This window comes from Haliotis rufescens, unplaced genomic scaffold, assembly GCF_023055435.1.
Source record: "Haliotis rufescens isolate VD_foot unplaced genomic scaffold, xgHalRufe1.0.p SCAF_10, whole genome shotgun sequence".
NCBI classification, from domain to species: Eukaryota; Metazoa; Mollusca; class Gastropoda; order Lepetellida; family Haliotidae; genus Haliotis; species Haliotis rufescens.
This window is the reverse complement of record NW_025963780.1, coordinates 25,931,457-25,945,367: the sequence shown is the minus strand read 5'-3', so window position 1 is coordinate 25,945,367 and position 13,911 is coordinate 25,931,457. Positions and strand designations below refer to the sequence as shown.

The 13,911-nt window shown below is 40.6% G+C and overlaps 1 protein-coding gene across 6 annotated transcripts in view; it reads left to right on the top strand.

Annotated features, from left to right (window-relative positions):
- Positions 1 to 13,911, top strand: part of LOC124123019 (serine/threonine-protein kinase tousled-like 2) — a 68,932-nt gene that overhangs the window by 37,552 nt on the left and 17,469 nt on the right. For 3 of the 6 annotated variants that reach the window (XM_046486256.2, XM_046486261.2, XM_046486259.2), the window contains exons 9-14: positions 1,331 to 1,423; positions 2,960 to 3,070; positions 4,148 to 4,284; positions 5,743 to 5,775; positions 8,802 to 8,936; positions 10,545 to 10,709. In XM_046486256.2, the coding sequence (XP_046342212.1) occupies positions 1,331 to 1,423; positions 2,960 to 3,070; positions 4,148 to 4,284; positions 5,743 to 5,775; positions 8,802 to 8,936; positions 10,545 to 10,709 (674 nt within the window). The remainder of the gene's footprint in view (positions 1 to 1,330; positions 1,424 to 2,959; positions 3,071 to 4,147; positions 4,285 to 5,742; positions 5,776 to 8,801; positions 8,937 to 10,544; positions 10,710 to 13,911) is intronic. The other 3 variants (XM_046486258.2, XM_046486262.2, XM_046486257.2) reach the window with 2 other exon arrangements.

The window sequence follows — 13,911 nt, the reverse complement described above, 5'->3', positions numbered from 1 at the left end:
GAAACTCGCGACCTCCATTCCAGACTATGCTTTGAAAATCTATCAATTCAATTTGAAAACTGATCAAAAGAAAATTCGGGAATGTCTAATAGATGGCCGAGATTGTATGGCAGTACCCACCATGGCTGTGGCAAGTGTCTTCTGCTTCAAATGTTTATCCCATTGAAGCGAGTGATAGATGTACAGCCAGTAACTGTCTTTGGAATACCATGTTAACCTTTTCGAGGTTACACGATTTGAAAACACATTCCAGCTGTCTCTTTCCCAGTCTGGCAAACGACACTCTGATTGGTCGGATGAAAGGTCATTCTGACGTGACCTGTAATGGGATCTTCGCATGGAGATTTGACGAAGAATCCGTATGAAGTCGCATCAGGTGTACTTTCTTATCAGACAATCAGTTACAGATATGATGTCTGTATCTTGAAAAATCAATTGAACAGCCAGTTTTGAATGTAAATAAGAAAAGGGAGGACCAGTAAGCTGACATCTGACTGGCTCCAAAACCCTTCATTTAGATTGTGATGTCAAAGTTTGCGACCTCCTATACAGGTATCCTCAGGTCTTCAAGCGGTCGGGTAGCCTAGTGGTTAAAGCAATTGCTCGTCACACCGAAGATACCAGTTCGATTCCCGACATGGGTACAATGTGTGAAGCCCATTACTGGTGTCCCCCGCCGTGGTATTTCTGGAATATTGCTAAAAGCGGCATAAAACCATACTCACTCACTTAAGAGTGGAATTGTATGGAATTTGAAGGTCTGCTTTTAATGAGATTGGAATTTGCACTGAATATCGTTTTAGGGTTCTGTGTTTGTCAGATAAAGGGGACACCATCCAGTGCTGCCCTTTACATAGCATGGGTCGTTGCTCACAATATCAATCACTGGATATCTTGTCCAGACTCAATTATTTACAAGCCGAAAGCATATAGCTGGAATATTGCTGAGTGCGGCGTTTAACAACAAACCAAACCAAGACCCAAACCATTCTAGTTATGTACATACATGGGCACATTGGTCCCTAATACCCCAAGCTGAATGAAATGAGGATCAGATGCTTAGAATGTGTCATTTTTGTGTATTGGTTGGTCAGACTCAGTGACTTGTCTGATTGCATGTCAGTTGATGTCTCAATATTGGTTGATATGATCTCTGATATCTCATTGTTGGTTGATATGGTGTATTATCACTCTCAGACCGATATCCAATGGTTGGGTGATGTGAAATATTATTGATCTCAAACTGATATCTCATTGTTAGTTGATATGAAATATCATCACTCAGACCAATATCGCATTGTTGGGTGATATGAAGAAGTGTTCGTTTCAGACTGACATGTCAATGGCCAGCATCCACTCGATGGAGTCGCGGTCTGTAACAGATATAGAACAGAAAGATACCAAAATAGAAGACCTAATACGGGTAAGTGCTGAGCAGATAACCAACAGGTAATAACGGAAGTTAGTTTATGGTCGCCATAAATGGTGCAACAAGGAGTAATATTTCCTGAGTCTTGATGTGATACTGTAAATCGTGAAATTAATGCGTCTAAAAAAGAATGCGACCACTGGACCCTAGCAAAAAATGCGACTCAATATGAATGCGACAACCCCTCCTCTCAAGCATCAGTGGATTTTTATCTAAATATGTCCTCAGTCAGGTTTAGAATCCTCACCCTAATCCAACCTTAAAATTAATCCAATCACACACTAAATAGCACCGCTTATTAGTGATGAGTAAAGTACTTCCGCAGAAACAATACATGCACGCTGGCTCGTGTCGGCCTTTGACGCAGTCGCAAAGAACAAAGGGTGGCGTCTGTCTGGACTTGCAGGTGTGATCAGTGATGACATAAGTGAGTGGAACTCTTGTCTTGACCCCAGCAGTGACAATTCACAGGACGTAATTAGTGTTTGAATGACATTGTTTATATACTTGTTACAAGTGCTGCTCAATAGACAGTGATGTGGAATACATCAGCGTATGTCTAAGTTGTATTTTTGCTATCCAAAATGTCTTATTGTTGATATAAATGCGATGTTTAAAAATGCGAGCAAAGACCACTCGCATTTTTCGCATTTAATTCATGCTCGCGTTAATTTCAAGATTTACAGTATGTATTGCAAGATATGATGTGATCACCATGTACTCAATGGCTTGGTTGATGCATGTCATCAATCCCAATTGCGTGGATCGAAGCTCATGAGGTCCATCACTGGATTGTCTGGTCCACACTCGATTATTTACAGACCGCCGTCATATAGCTGGAACATTGCTGAGTGCGGCGTTAAGCAACAAACAAACTATGCACTCTATCCCTTGGGGATAGGGAGTTGGGGTAATGTGTACACAACACCACATTGCTAGTTATAAGAGGCAACTTAGGAACTATGAGGAATAGGTCCCCTTTAACCTTATCTTGTCGTAAGCTCTGATAAGGTGGTTAATTCTTGTTAATTACCTGTCATATTAACCCTTCTGCAGGGATCGATGCTCATGATATCAATCACTGAATTGGCTGGTCCAGGCTGCTGCCATGTAGCTGCTATATTTGTGGACCTGTAAAGATCCTGGGTAGAATAGGTCTTAAGCAACCATGCTTGCTGTAAAAGGCGACTGTGCTTGTCGTAAGAGGCAACTTACAGGATCGGGTGGTCAGTCTTGCTGACTTGGTTGATGCATGTCATCGTATCCCAATTGCATGGATCGATGCTCATGATGTCAATCACTGGATTTTCTGGTCCAGACTCGATTACTTACAGACAGCTGTCATATTGCTGGAATATTGCTGAGTGCGGCGTGAAACGATAAATAAACAGAATATTGGTGAGAACCATATTAATTTTTCTGACTGCATGGAATGGACTCCTTCTCATTATGTGCTATGTGTGATGCATGTGTTATGTGACAGCATAGACAGTACCAATGTTTTAGATGGCCGTATTATTACTTTTTCAGCAAAATGATGAGCTCAGGAGGCAGTTAACAGCTCAACAAAAACTTTTAGAAAAACACAAAGAAAATTTGCAGAAATGTTTGGAGGTCAACAAGTCTTTACTTATAGAAAAGGTGAGGCTCAAGATTGTTAACCTCAACTGATCCAGGAGTATTGAGTTCCAGTGACTGGTCCTTGTGATCCTCTGTGAGAATTCCAGGCAAGAGTTGGTCCCAAACAGCAAGTGCTTGTTTTAAGAGCTGCTATCTGTGTCATCGTGACCTGTGCTCATGTTTTCAATCACTGGTTTGTCTGGTCTATGTGTGATTATTTATGATGTGGATGGATATGGTGGAGTCAAAATATTCAATGCTTTGGATTTAACTGCGATGGTAAACGGTCTTGGCCAGAATCACTGAGCTAACATGTTTTCAATGAAGTGTGGTCTCATGCAACTGACCCGTGAAGATCCGGGGTAGAATAGGTCTTCAGCAACCCATGCTTGCCGTAAAAAGCAACTATGCTTGTTGTAAGAGGTGAATAACGGTTGATGCATGTCATCCATCCCAATTGCGTGGATAGATGCTCATGATATTAATCACTGGATTGTCTATACAGACTCGATTATTTACAGACCGCAGTCATATAGCTGTAATATTGCGGAGTAGTGTGGAGTAAGACAAACAAATAGTTTCTCAGCTTCCTAGGGAGTATACAACCCAAGCCAAAAGGTTAAGTTATATAACCATGTCATCCTACCGGGTACCCCTTCACTGCTGGGTGAACTGAGGCATATTGCCTGAGGTGACATCACATGTACTATATGTGCTTCAGTGAGGGGAAGGACTGAAGCCCTTGATAATGATGACAGGAATACTGTTAAAACAGCATTTAACTCCCTCACTCACACACATGGCGGTCGGGTAGCCTAGTGGTTAAAGCGTTCGCTCGTCACGCCGAAGACCCGGGTTCGATTCCCGACATGGGTACAATGTGTGAAGCCCTTTTCTGGTGTTCCCCGCCGTGATATTGCTGGAATATTGCTAAAAGCGGTGTAAAACCAGACTCACTCACTCACTCACTCACTCACTCACTCACTCACTCACTCACTCACTCACTCACTCACTCACTCACTCACTCACTCACTCACTCACTCACTCACTCACTCACTCACTTACTTACTTACTCACTCACTGCAATTTGTCTTTCAGAGTACATTAGTGAAAAAAGAGACAAGACAGAAGTGTATGGAGAACCGATTGAGATTAGGGCAGTTCGTGACACAGCGGCAGGGTGCAACGTTCGTGGAGAACTGGGTGGACGGCTGGGCTTTCACAGACCTCATGAAGTAAGTGTAGCGGGCTGATGGCAACTGGACAAACACATCCAAGTCATCATGCCATGTCTTACATGTGATTTATTCACGATACCTGTCGTGACATTCATTTTGAGTAAACTCTGTTAATTTGATATAAGCGCAGGTACATTTGATTGCTTGTTTCAGACACTTTTGGCCCTAAATTCCTGAAGACAGATGGGAGAATATATAATAATCTCTAAAATTAAAAAATCAGTGACTTTGTAACTGTATTGTGCCTATTACCATACGTTCTTATTAATAACAAGCGGCTTCTGTTGGATGTTTGGGTAGAGGGTGGTGTTTTTTGTCCTTTTACGTCAAGCCTAGCCAGTGGGAGAGAGCAGTCAAAATGTCAGTATATCTGTTAATGTTGAGGTGAAAGGTTACGTGACACAACTTTTTTTCCCACACATTTATTTGTTTTTTGTTGTTTTTGTTGTTTGTTTTTTTTTGGTGTGGGGGGGGGGGGGGGGGAATGGCTGAAGTGTGACTAGGGAATCAGTAGAACAAGGATTGTTGGATCATATTTTTTTCGGACATCATACGTTTTCGGACAGCCATGTTTATCACGATTACTCGACATTGTAAATACTCAGATGATGACAAAGTCATCTTTTATACCTGAGTGAGATGTTTTACAGTTGTTCTCGTGATTAGAAAAAACTAAACTACGAATGTTTCTTAAGCGTTTGAAAACCCATAACACAGGGATAATTAAATTCTGTCCAAACAAAGGATGACAAAGCTGATTTTGCTTCCAATTGACATGCAAGTCAACATGATCAGATCGAATCAGTAGGGGTTAAAATGTGAAGTGATAGGTCGCCATTGCACTGAAGGTAGTGTTTATACTGTGACTTCTAGCATCCTTATTAATGATGAAGGCATGTTGAGTTCAGAACAGGACACAATGGTGTGCCACAATTAGACTATATATATATATTTTTTTTATCACTTGGATCACGGATTATTTTTAAGCTGAAGATGAGAAAACTGAAGTTCAAATGGGCACTGTAGTAGCTGTTTAAGATTATTTGAGGCAATACTGAAGGCAGTGTACCTGGAGACATTTATCTCACTCTTATGTCCAGGCTTTTGTCTGTTTGAGCACAAATGAATCTTCCAGGGCTGTTCCTGGTCCTGAGGGCTTACCATTTAATAATCATTGGAGGTGTGAGATATATTTCTTTGAAAGGAGATTAACAATTTTTTCCACAACGCATTTTTGTATTTCATACATTTCCAGCAAATAATATTTTGTGAGTGTATCATGGCAACTCAATGTTTTGTGTATATTCTGAAACAAATGATTTTTAGAAATTTCCAGTGGTCCAGAATGTTAAATGGTTGGTCCCTAAGGTTAAGAAACTGTTTGTGAATTCAATCGAAATAAAACAATCAATCCAAATTAATTTATATATTTTTTTCACTTTTCAAACATTGGAGCAGGCGGATTCGTGATCCAAGCAATAAGAAAAGGTTAGAGCTGAGTATACCGTATTCGACATAATAAGCGCCCAGGGCGCTCTCAAAATTAGAAATAGGGGGCTCTTATTAGAATATTTTTTGGTGAAAAACAACAGAGTTGAAAGATCGTAAATTTTGTGGTTTATGCTGACAGCCTGAAATCTTTATATACGACAGATTTATTTTTCCCATAATTTAATTTCCCATAATTAAGGATGCATATGACACACGTATTATACCCAAATAAATAAGTCTTGTGTACATTGATCAATGGGAAAGGGTGCTAATTGGGATTGTTCACTAGCCAATATATTAGCAAATATCGCTGTGGGCGCTTATTAGAGCGGGGCGCTTATTACGTCGAATACGGTATGTACCTATTCAATAACTTATTAGCTATTCACACACTTACAGGCTTCAGCCCGTGTAGCCAGATCAGCAAGGTTCATACAGGCTTGAAAAGGCCTTTTTAATGTCACTCGTGAAAAGCCTTGATTTCAGTGTCAACCTTGAAAAGCCTTGAAAATCACCAAAGTAGCTTGAAAAGCCTTGAATTTGTACAAAATAACACGTTCTTGTTTCTTAAAGTATTCAAATTCATGACAATTTATTTTATTTGTTGGTTATGAAAATATATCTAGTTGGAAATTTAGTGATTTTCATACTGCTTTTCAGGTCTCTTGACTAATATATAACAGGCTGGATTATAAAACAATATTGACAGACTAAGGGTAATAATAACCCAACTTCAAAAGCCTTGAACATGACAATTGGAAGCCTTAAAAAGCCTTAAATTTTTGTGTTCCATAGCTGTATGAACCCTGGATCAGTCTCTTGCTGGAGGTCTTAGGACCTTCTGGCAGTCATTCAACTTGTCCAGAGTTGTGTCCCTTAGCTGTCAGGATCTGCTGATTCTAGGTTCGAGTCCTGAATTCACCCCGATTATGATCCTTGGTTGTCAGCTCGAGTGTTTGCTGAATCTGCATCACTTAAGTCTTTTCTCACGCTGAAACTGACATGCCAGGATATTACTGAACACTGTTCGAAGTGGCGTCACACCAATCTCACTCTCATGTAGACATGTAGACATGATAGATGCTTCTAAACACTTGCTTGGGTGTATGGTATTCTCATGTGTTTATGCTTTGGTGTATTCAAATATTTTGTCGTTAAAACCTGATGTATGAGTTGGTGCATCGACCCGTGAAGATCCGGGGTAGAATAGGTCTTCAGCAACCCATGCTTGTCGTAAAAGGCGACTATGCTTGTCGTAAAAGGCGACTAACAGGGTCAGGTAGTCAGGCTCGCTAACTTGGTTGAAGCATGTCATCGTATCCCAATTGCGTGGATCGATGCTCATGATATTAATCACTGGATTGTCTGGTCCAGACTCGATTATTTACAGACCACCGTCATATAGCTGGAATGTTGCTGAAACAACAAACAAACAAACAAAAAGTTGATGCATCATGTCAGGATGTATTGAGGCTTCTAAACTAAGTATCCCTGGCTGGAAAATTGGGGGGGAAACTGGTTATTTTGGTCAAAATTGGGATTTATATAAAGTTCTTATTTAATCAAATTCAGAGGTATTTTAACATTATTTTGGGGGGGGATTGTATGGATTGCAGTTATATAAAACTAAGCATTACAACTGCTTCCTTGGACCTGTTGTCAGTGAAATACAGGTTATCTCTACAAAGCCAAAGCTTAGTTAATAGTTCTACATAAACATGATTTTGTTTTTTTTAGTGGATATTTAATAGCTGCTGGGATTGAATATCAGCCTCTGAGCATTCTAGATAAATCTCTCCCTGTCATGTAATATTTTGGTGGCGTCATTAGTGATTAATTAATCAAATTCAATATTGACTGTCGGGACAGGTATTGAACTAATCTTTGTCTTATCTAGATGTTTAGGAATGTGGAACATACAATGTTTGTTCTTTACTAATACTGTTACTTCAATAAGAATAGGATACTTACTATTTTCTTTCTTTCATTTCAAAATGGGGGCGGTCGGGTAGCCTAGTGGTTAAAGCGTTCGCCTGTCACGCCGAAGACCCGGGTTCTATTCCCGACATGAGTACAATGAGTGAATCCCATTTCTGTGTCCCCTGCTGTAATATTGCTGGAATATTGCTAAGAGCGGCGTAAAACCATACTCACTCACTCATAACAAAATGGACATAGGAACGTTATTCTTGGGAGCAATCCTCATTATAGAAAAATAAAATTGTGTCTGTTGGGTAGCCTAGTGGTTAAGACGTTTGCTCGTCATGCTGAAGACCTGGGTTTGATTCTTAACACGGGTACAATGCGTGATGCCCATATCTGGTGTCCCCAGCAGTGATATTGCTGGAATATTGCTAAAAGCGGCATAAAACCATTTTCACTCATTATGAAATGGGTTTTCAATAACCTAACTTTGTTGTGAGAATTGACTAAAATGATTGTGTTGTAGGATTGTGACATGGTCTGGTGCTCATAATATCAACCACTGGTTTGTCTGACCCGATATGTCTGTGCTGCATTATTTAGCTGTAATATGGCTGACTATATTGCATAAAAATTTGAGTAGATTCTTATTTGCTCCTTATTCTCCTTATTGCTGTTAGTGTTAATATTCTGAACCAAAAAAGTTAAGGATCATGGTATTTATATAAAATTGTGTGCTCAGTCTTTAATACAAAAAAATACCCCCCCCCCCCCCCCCCCCCCAATCCATAATATTCATGATCCCATTGTTTTTTTTTGTTCGGTATAAGAGTGATAACTTACTTTACTTAAATGCCCCTAGAAAGTGTCAATGATGTTGGATGTCTGTGGCTAATATACTGAACAAAAGAAGTTAGGGATCATGAGTATTTTTGGGGATACTTTCATAAAATTGGGTGCTTAGTCTTCACTACAAAAACTTAACCCCCCAAATATTCATCATTACATTTTTGTTCGGTGTAATAGTGATTATTTACTCCACTTACAATTGATGCCCCTTGAAAGTGTTGATGATGTTGGATGTCTGTTGTGTCTTGCAGACAACAAGAGAGGATAGGAACGGACCGCGAAGACATAGATAAACAGAGGAGGCTACTCATGAAGAGGAAACCCACCATGTCGACAGGGAAAAACTCCAAACAACACGAGTTTCTCAAACCAGGGCAAGAGAAACCGTGAGTCCACATTTACAGGAAACCGTTAAAGCAATGTGTGCTGTATACATCCTCTTCTCTTAACTGTGCCATTGCATGTTGGATCCAGGCTAGAATAAGCGGGCGGTCGGGTAGCCTAGTGGTTAAAGCGTTCGCTCGTCACGCCGAAGACCCGGGTTCGATTCCCAACATGGGTACAATGTGTGAAGCCCATTTCTGGTGTCCCCCACCGTGATATTGCTGGAATATTGCTAAAAGCGGCGTAAAACCAAACTCACTCACTCACTCACTAGAATAAGCTCCAGGCGCTGTGTTTGATATTCACTCAAGTCGGATGTGTCCGAGATTAATAGTGGTAAAATTAAGGACAAGATACTTTGAAGTGTCAGTGATATTTTCAGAGGCAGATGCTGCTCATAAACTGAAACACCTTGCTCCCTATGATGGTAGCTCCCAGATGTACACGTGATGTGTATATAGCCATGTTAACTCCCAGATGTACACGTGACGTGTATATAGCCATGTTAACTCCCAGATGTACACATGAAGTGTATATAGCCATGTTAACTCCCAGATGTACACATGAAGTGTATATAGCCATGTTAACTCCCAGATGTACACGTGACGTGTATATGGCCATGTTAACTCCCAGATGTACATGTGAAGTGTATATAGCCATGTTAACGCCCATATGTACACATGAAGTGTATATGGCCATGTTCACTCCCAGATGTACACGTGACGTGTATATAGCCATGTTAACTCCCAGATGTACACATGAAGTGTATATGGCCATGTTAACGCCCATATGTACACATGAAGTGTATATGGCCATGTTCACTCCCAGATGTACACGTGACGTGTATATAGCCATGTTAACTCCCAGATGTACACATGAAGTGTATATAGCCATGTTAACGCCCATATGTACACATGAAGTGTATATAGCCATGTTAACTCCCAGATGTACACGTGACGTGTATATAGCCATGTTAACTCCCATATGTACACATGAAGTGTATATGGCCATGTTAACGCCCATATGTACACATGAAGTGTATATGGCCATGTTCACTCCCAGATGTACACGTGACGTGTATATAGCCATGTTAACTCCCAGATGTACACATGAAGTGTATATAGCCATGTTAACGCCCATATGTACACATGAAGTGTATATAGCCATGTTAACTCCCAGATGTACACGTGACGTGTATATAGCCATGTTAACTCCCAGATGTACACATGAAGTGTATATGGCCATGTTAATGCCCATATGTACACATGAAGTGTATATAGCCATGTTAACTCCCAGATGTACACGTGATGTGTATATAGCCATGTTCACTCCCAGATGTACACGTGACGTGTATATGGCCATGTTAACTCCCAGATGTACACATGAAGTGTATATGGCCATGTTAACTCCCAGATGTACACATGAAGTGCATATAGCCATGTTAACTCCCAGATGTACACATGACGTGTATATGGCCATGTTCACTCCCAGATGTAAACGTGACATGTATATGGCCATGTTAACTCCCAGATGTACACATGAAGTGTATATGGCCATGTTAACTCCCAGATGTACACATGAAGTGTATATGCCCTTTTTCTATTTCCCAGGTTAACGTTAGCAGAGTTTTACGAGCAGGACGAGATCCTGAAGTTACGACAAGCGACCTTGAAAAAAGAGGATGCTGACCTTCAGTTGGAGTTGGAGAAGCTTGAGAGAGAACGTAACCTGCATATACGAGAACTCAAACGCATTCACAATGAAGATAACTCAAGGTAAAGACTGTCGCAGTGTTTCAATGTTGTGGGGAATTTGATATGAATAATGTTAAAAAGTTCAGTTCAGTAAATAGCTCTTCCACTAGTGCATATTGCCTCCCTTAGCCATACCAGGATCTGCTGATCAGAGGTTCAAATCCATCAGTGATGTACTGTCGGTCAGCGCCATGTAAACACCAAAAGCTTCTTTCATTTTAGTTTGTCTTCTCATGTAAGTGGTAAGCTGACATACCATGATGTCTTGAGATTGACTCGTGAAGATCGGGGTTTGAATCGGCCTTCAGTAACACAGCCTTTTTTATAATAATAATAATTATAAATAATAATTAAAGCTGCAAGCAGCAATGGCGGGCTCCAAGTAACACTGTGCCCAAACGTCCATGTTCGAATCCTCAAAGGGTTTCCTTGAACCAAATCCGTCAAATGTAGGCACCACTTGCAGGGTATCGTCGCTAGGAAATTGGCGTGTGCCAGCGGGTCCAGGTCTGTTCTTAAACCATTTCCGACCTCAATCATGTTCGAATCCATAAAAGGTTTGCTTGTGCCAACTCTGTCAAAAGATAGTCACCGTAAATCGCCGCTACGAAATTGGCGTGTTCCAGGGGTGTCCCAAATATAAATCAAATATTACCACCAAGCGGTGTTACTTTTAGCATACAACCAATAACAAAAAATGAGATGCATATGGCACACTAACTTCATGTAAACTTGCAATAGTTTCTGTGGAGAACCTTACAAGATATGATCTTTAAAGCAAAATTTCGTTGAACAAAATTATCAAAATCAAAATCCAATATGGCCCTAACTAAAAAAGAATTCCGAAATCGGCTATTAAAGTTTGATGTGTTACATGTATGTATGGAGACAATTCTCAGAAAGTTTGAAAGCATTTCATGCAGTGGATTCAAAGTTGTTTGCATTTGAAGACAGGTACCCCAAAAAACACTATGAAAACCTTGAATCCAATATGGCTGCCAAACCATGTGACCAATGACCAAAGTCAAAGAACAAAAAAAGTCAAGCAGCTCAAGCAGCAGATACATGCAAGGTTTCAAAGTAATCGGATAAGCGGTTGCGGAGCAATAGAGCGAAATACATCTTCAAAATATTCTGTTCTTTTAGTTATCTGCCCTTGGCTTTTAGGTCTACGTCCTTGGGTTTATGGCGGGCACTAGTACCCGACGGTCCACATACACACACAAAATGTGAACAAAATCGAGCTTGGTTACTCTTTAACAGGCCGTAACTTCTTTGTCAGTTGGGCTCCAGTCAAACGGATTAGCGTTCTGCGTTCGTCGGGGCCCCAGGTTCCTGTCGCATTGCTGAGATAAAGTGCTAAACTTGTTTCCCACCTCGTTCATATATTCGAATCCTGAAAGGGTTTACCTGTACCAATGCCGTCAAATGTAAGGAACCTCTTGTGAGACATCACCACCACTAAATTGACATGTGCCTGGGTGTTTTAACCAATTTCCAACTTCGACCATGTTCGAATCCTCAAATGGTTTGCTTGTACCAACGCCATCAAATGTAAGGAAGCGCTTGTGAGACATCACCACATGTGTCCCAGTGTGTTCTCAATCCATGTTTGACTTCGACCATGTTCGAATCCGCATATGGTTTGCTTGTACCAACGTCGTCAAATGTAATAAACCGCTTGTGAGACATCACCACATGTGTCCCAGTGTGTTCTTAACCCATGTCCGACTACGACCATGTTCGAATCTCCAAATGGTTTGGTTGTACCAACGCCATCAAATGTAATAAACCGCTTGTGAGACATCACCACATGTGTCCCAGTGTGTTCTTAACCCATGTTTGACTTCGACCATGTTCGAATCCGCATATGGTTTGCTTGTACCAACTCCGTCAAAAGATAGTCACCGTTTTCAGGACATTGCCGCTACCAAATTGGCGTGTGCCACAGTTTCCCAGAGTGTACTAAACCAATTTCCAACCTCCATATTCTAATCCGCAAATGGTTTGCTTTTAACAAGGCCGTCAAAAATAAGGTACCATAGCAATTGGCAATTGAAAAATGAAGAACCAAGTCAGCGAGTCTGACCACCCGATCCGATTAGTCGCCTCCTGTGACAAGCATAGTTGCCTCTTGAGACAAGCATCGGTTGAAAAAGGCCAATTCTAATCCTGGTCGTCAAGGGTAGTACACATAATACTGAACAAGACTGTGGAGAACGCTTGCAAAGCCAGTGAATGGGGGTGTTTGGTAGATTTATGAGGCGCTTCCTTCAGTATTTGTACTCAAGTCTGATTTTTAACTTAAATCAAATAATACTACACCAAGCAGTGGTGCTTTCAGTATGCAACCCAGAACAAAATGAGCTACATATAGTCTCAAAGCTTCATGCAAACTTTCAATAGTTTCTGTTAAGAACCTTACAAGTTATGATCTTAAAAGTAACATTTCGGTGAAAAAAATGATCAAAATCAAAATCCAATATGACCGCAACTAAAAAAGATATCCAAAAACGGCTATGCCTATTTGTTGTGTTCTGTATGGAGACAATTCTCAGAAAGTTTGAAAGCATTTCATGCAGTGGATTCAGAGGAGATAGTATTTGAAGACAGGTACCCCCAAAACCCTGTGAAAACCTTGAATCCAATATGGCTGCCAAACCACGTGATCAATGACCAAAGTCAAAGAACAAAAAATATCAAAGAACTAAAGCAGCAGATATATGCAAGGTTTCAAAGTAATCGGATAAGCGGTTGCGGAGCAATAGGGCGAAATACATCTTCAAAAAATACTTGTTTTTCAGTTATCTGCCCTTGGCCTTTCGGCCTACGCCCTAGGGTTTTTGGCGGGCACTAGTACCCAACGGTCTACAAACACCCACAAAATTTGAACAAAATCGAGCCGGTGGTTATTTTGCTAGGGCAGGTACAAAAATCGGCGGAATAATAAATAATAATAATAATAATAAATAATAATAATAATAATAAATCGAACGATTACAATAGGGCTCTACAGCCTTTCGGCTTGGAGCCCTAATAAGAGGCAACTATGCTTGTTGTAAGAGGCATCTGACGGGATCAGGTGGTCAGACTCCCTGACTTGGTTGATGCGTGTCATCGTATCCAAATTGTGTGGATCGATGCTCATGATATCAATCGCTGGATTGTCTGGTCCAGATTTGATTAATTAAAGACTGCCGTCATATAGCTGGAATTTTGCTGA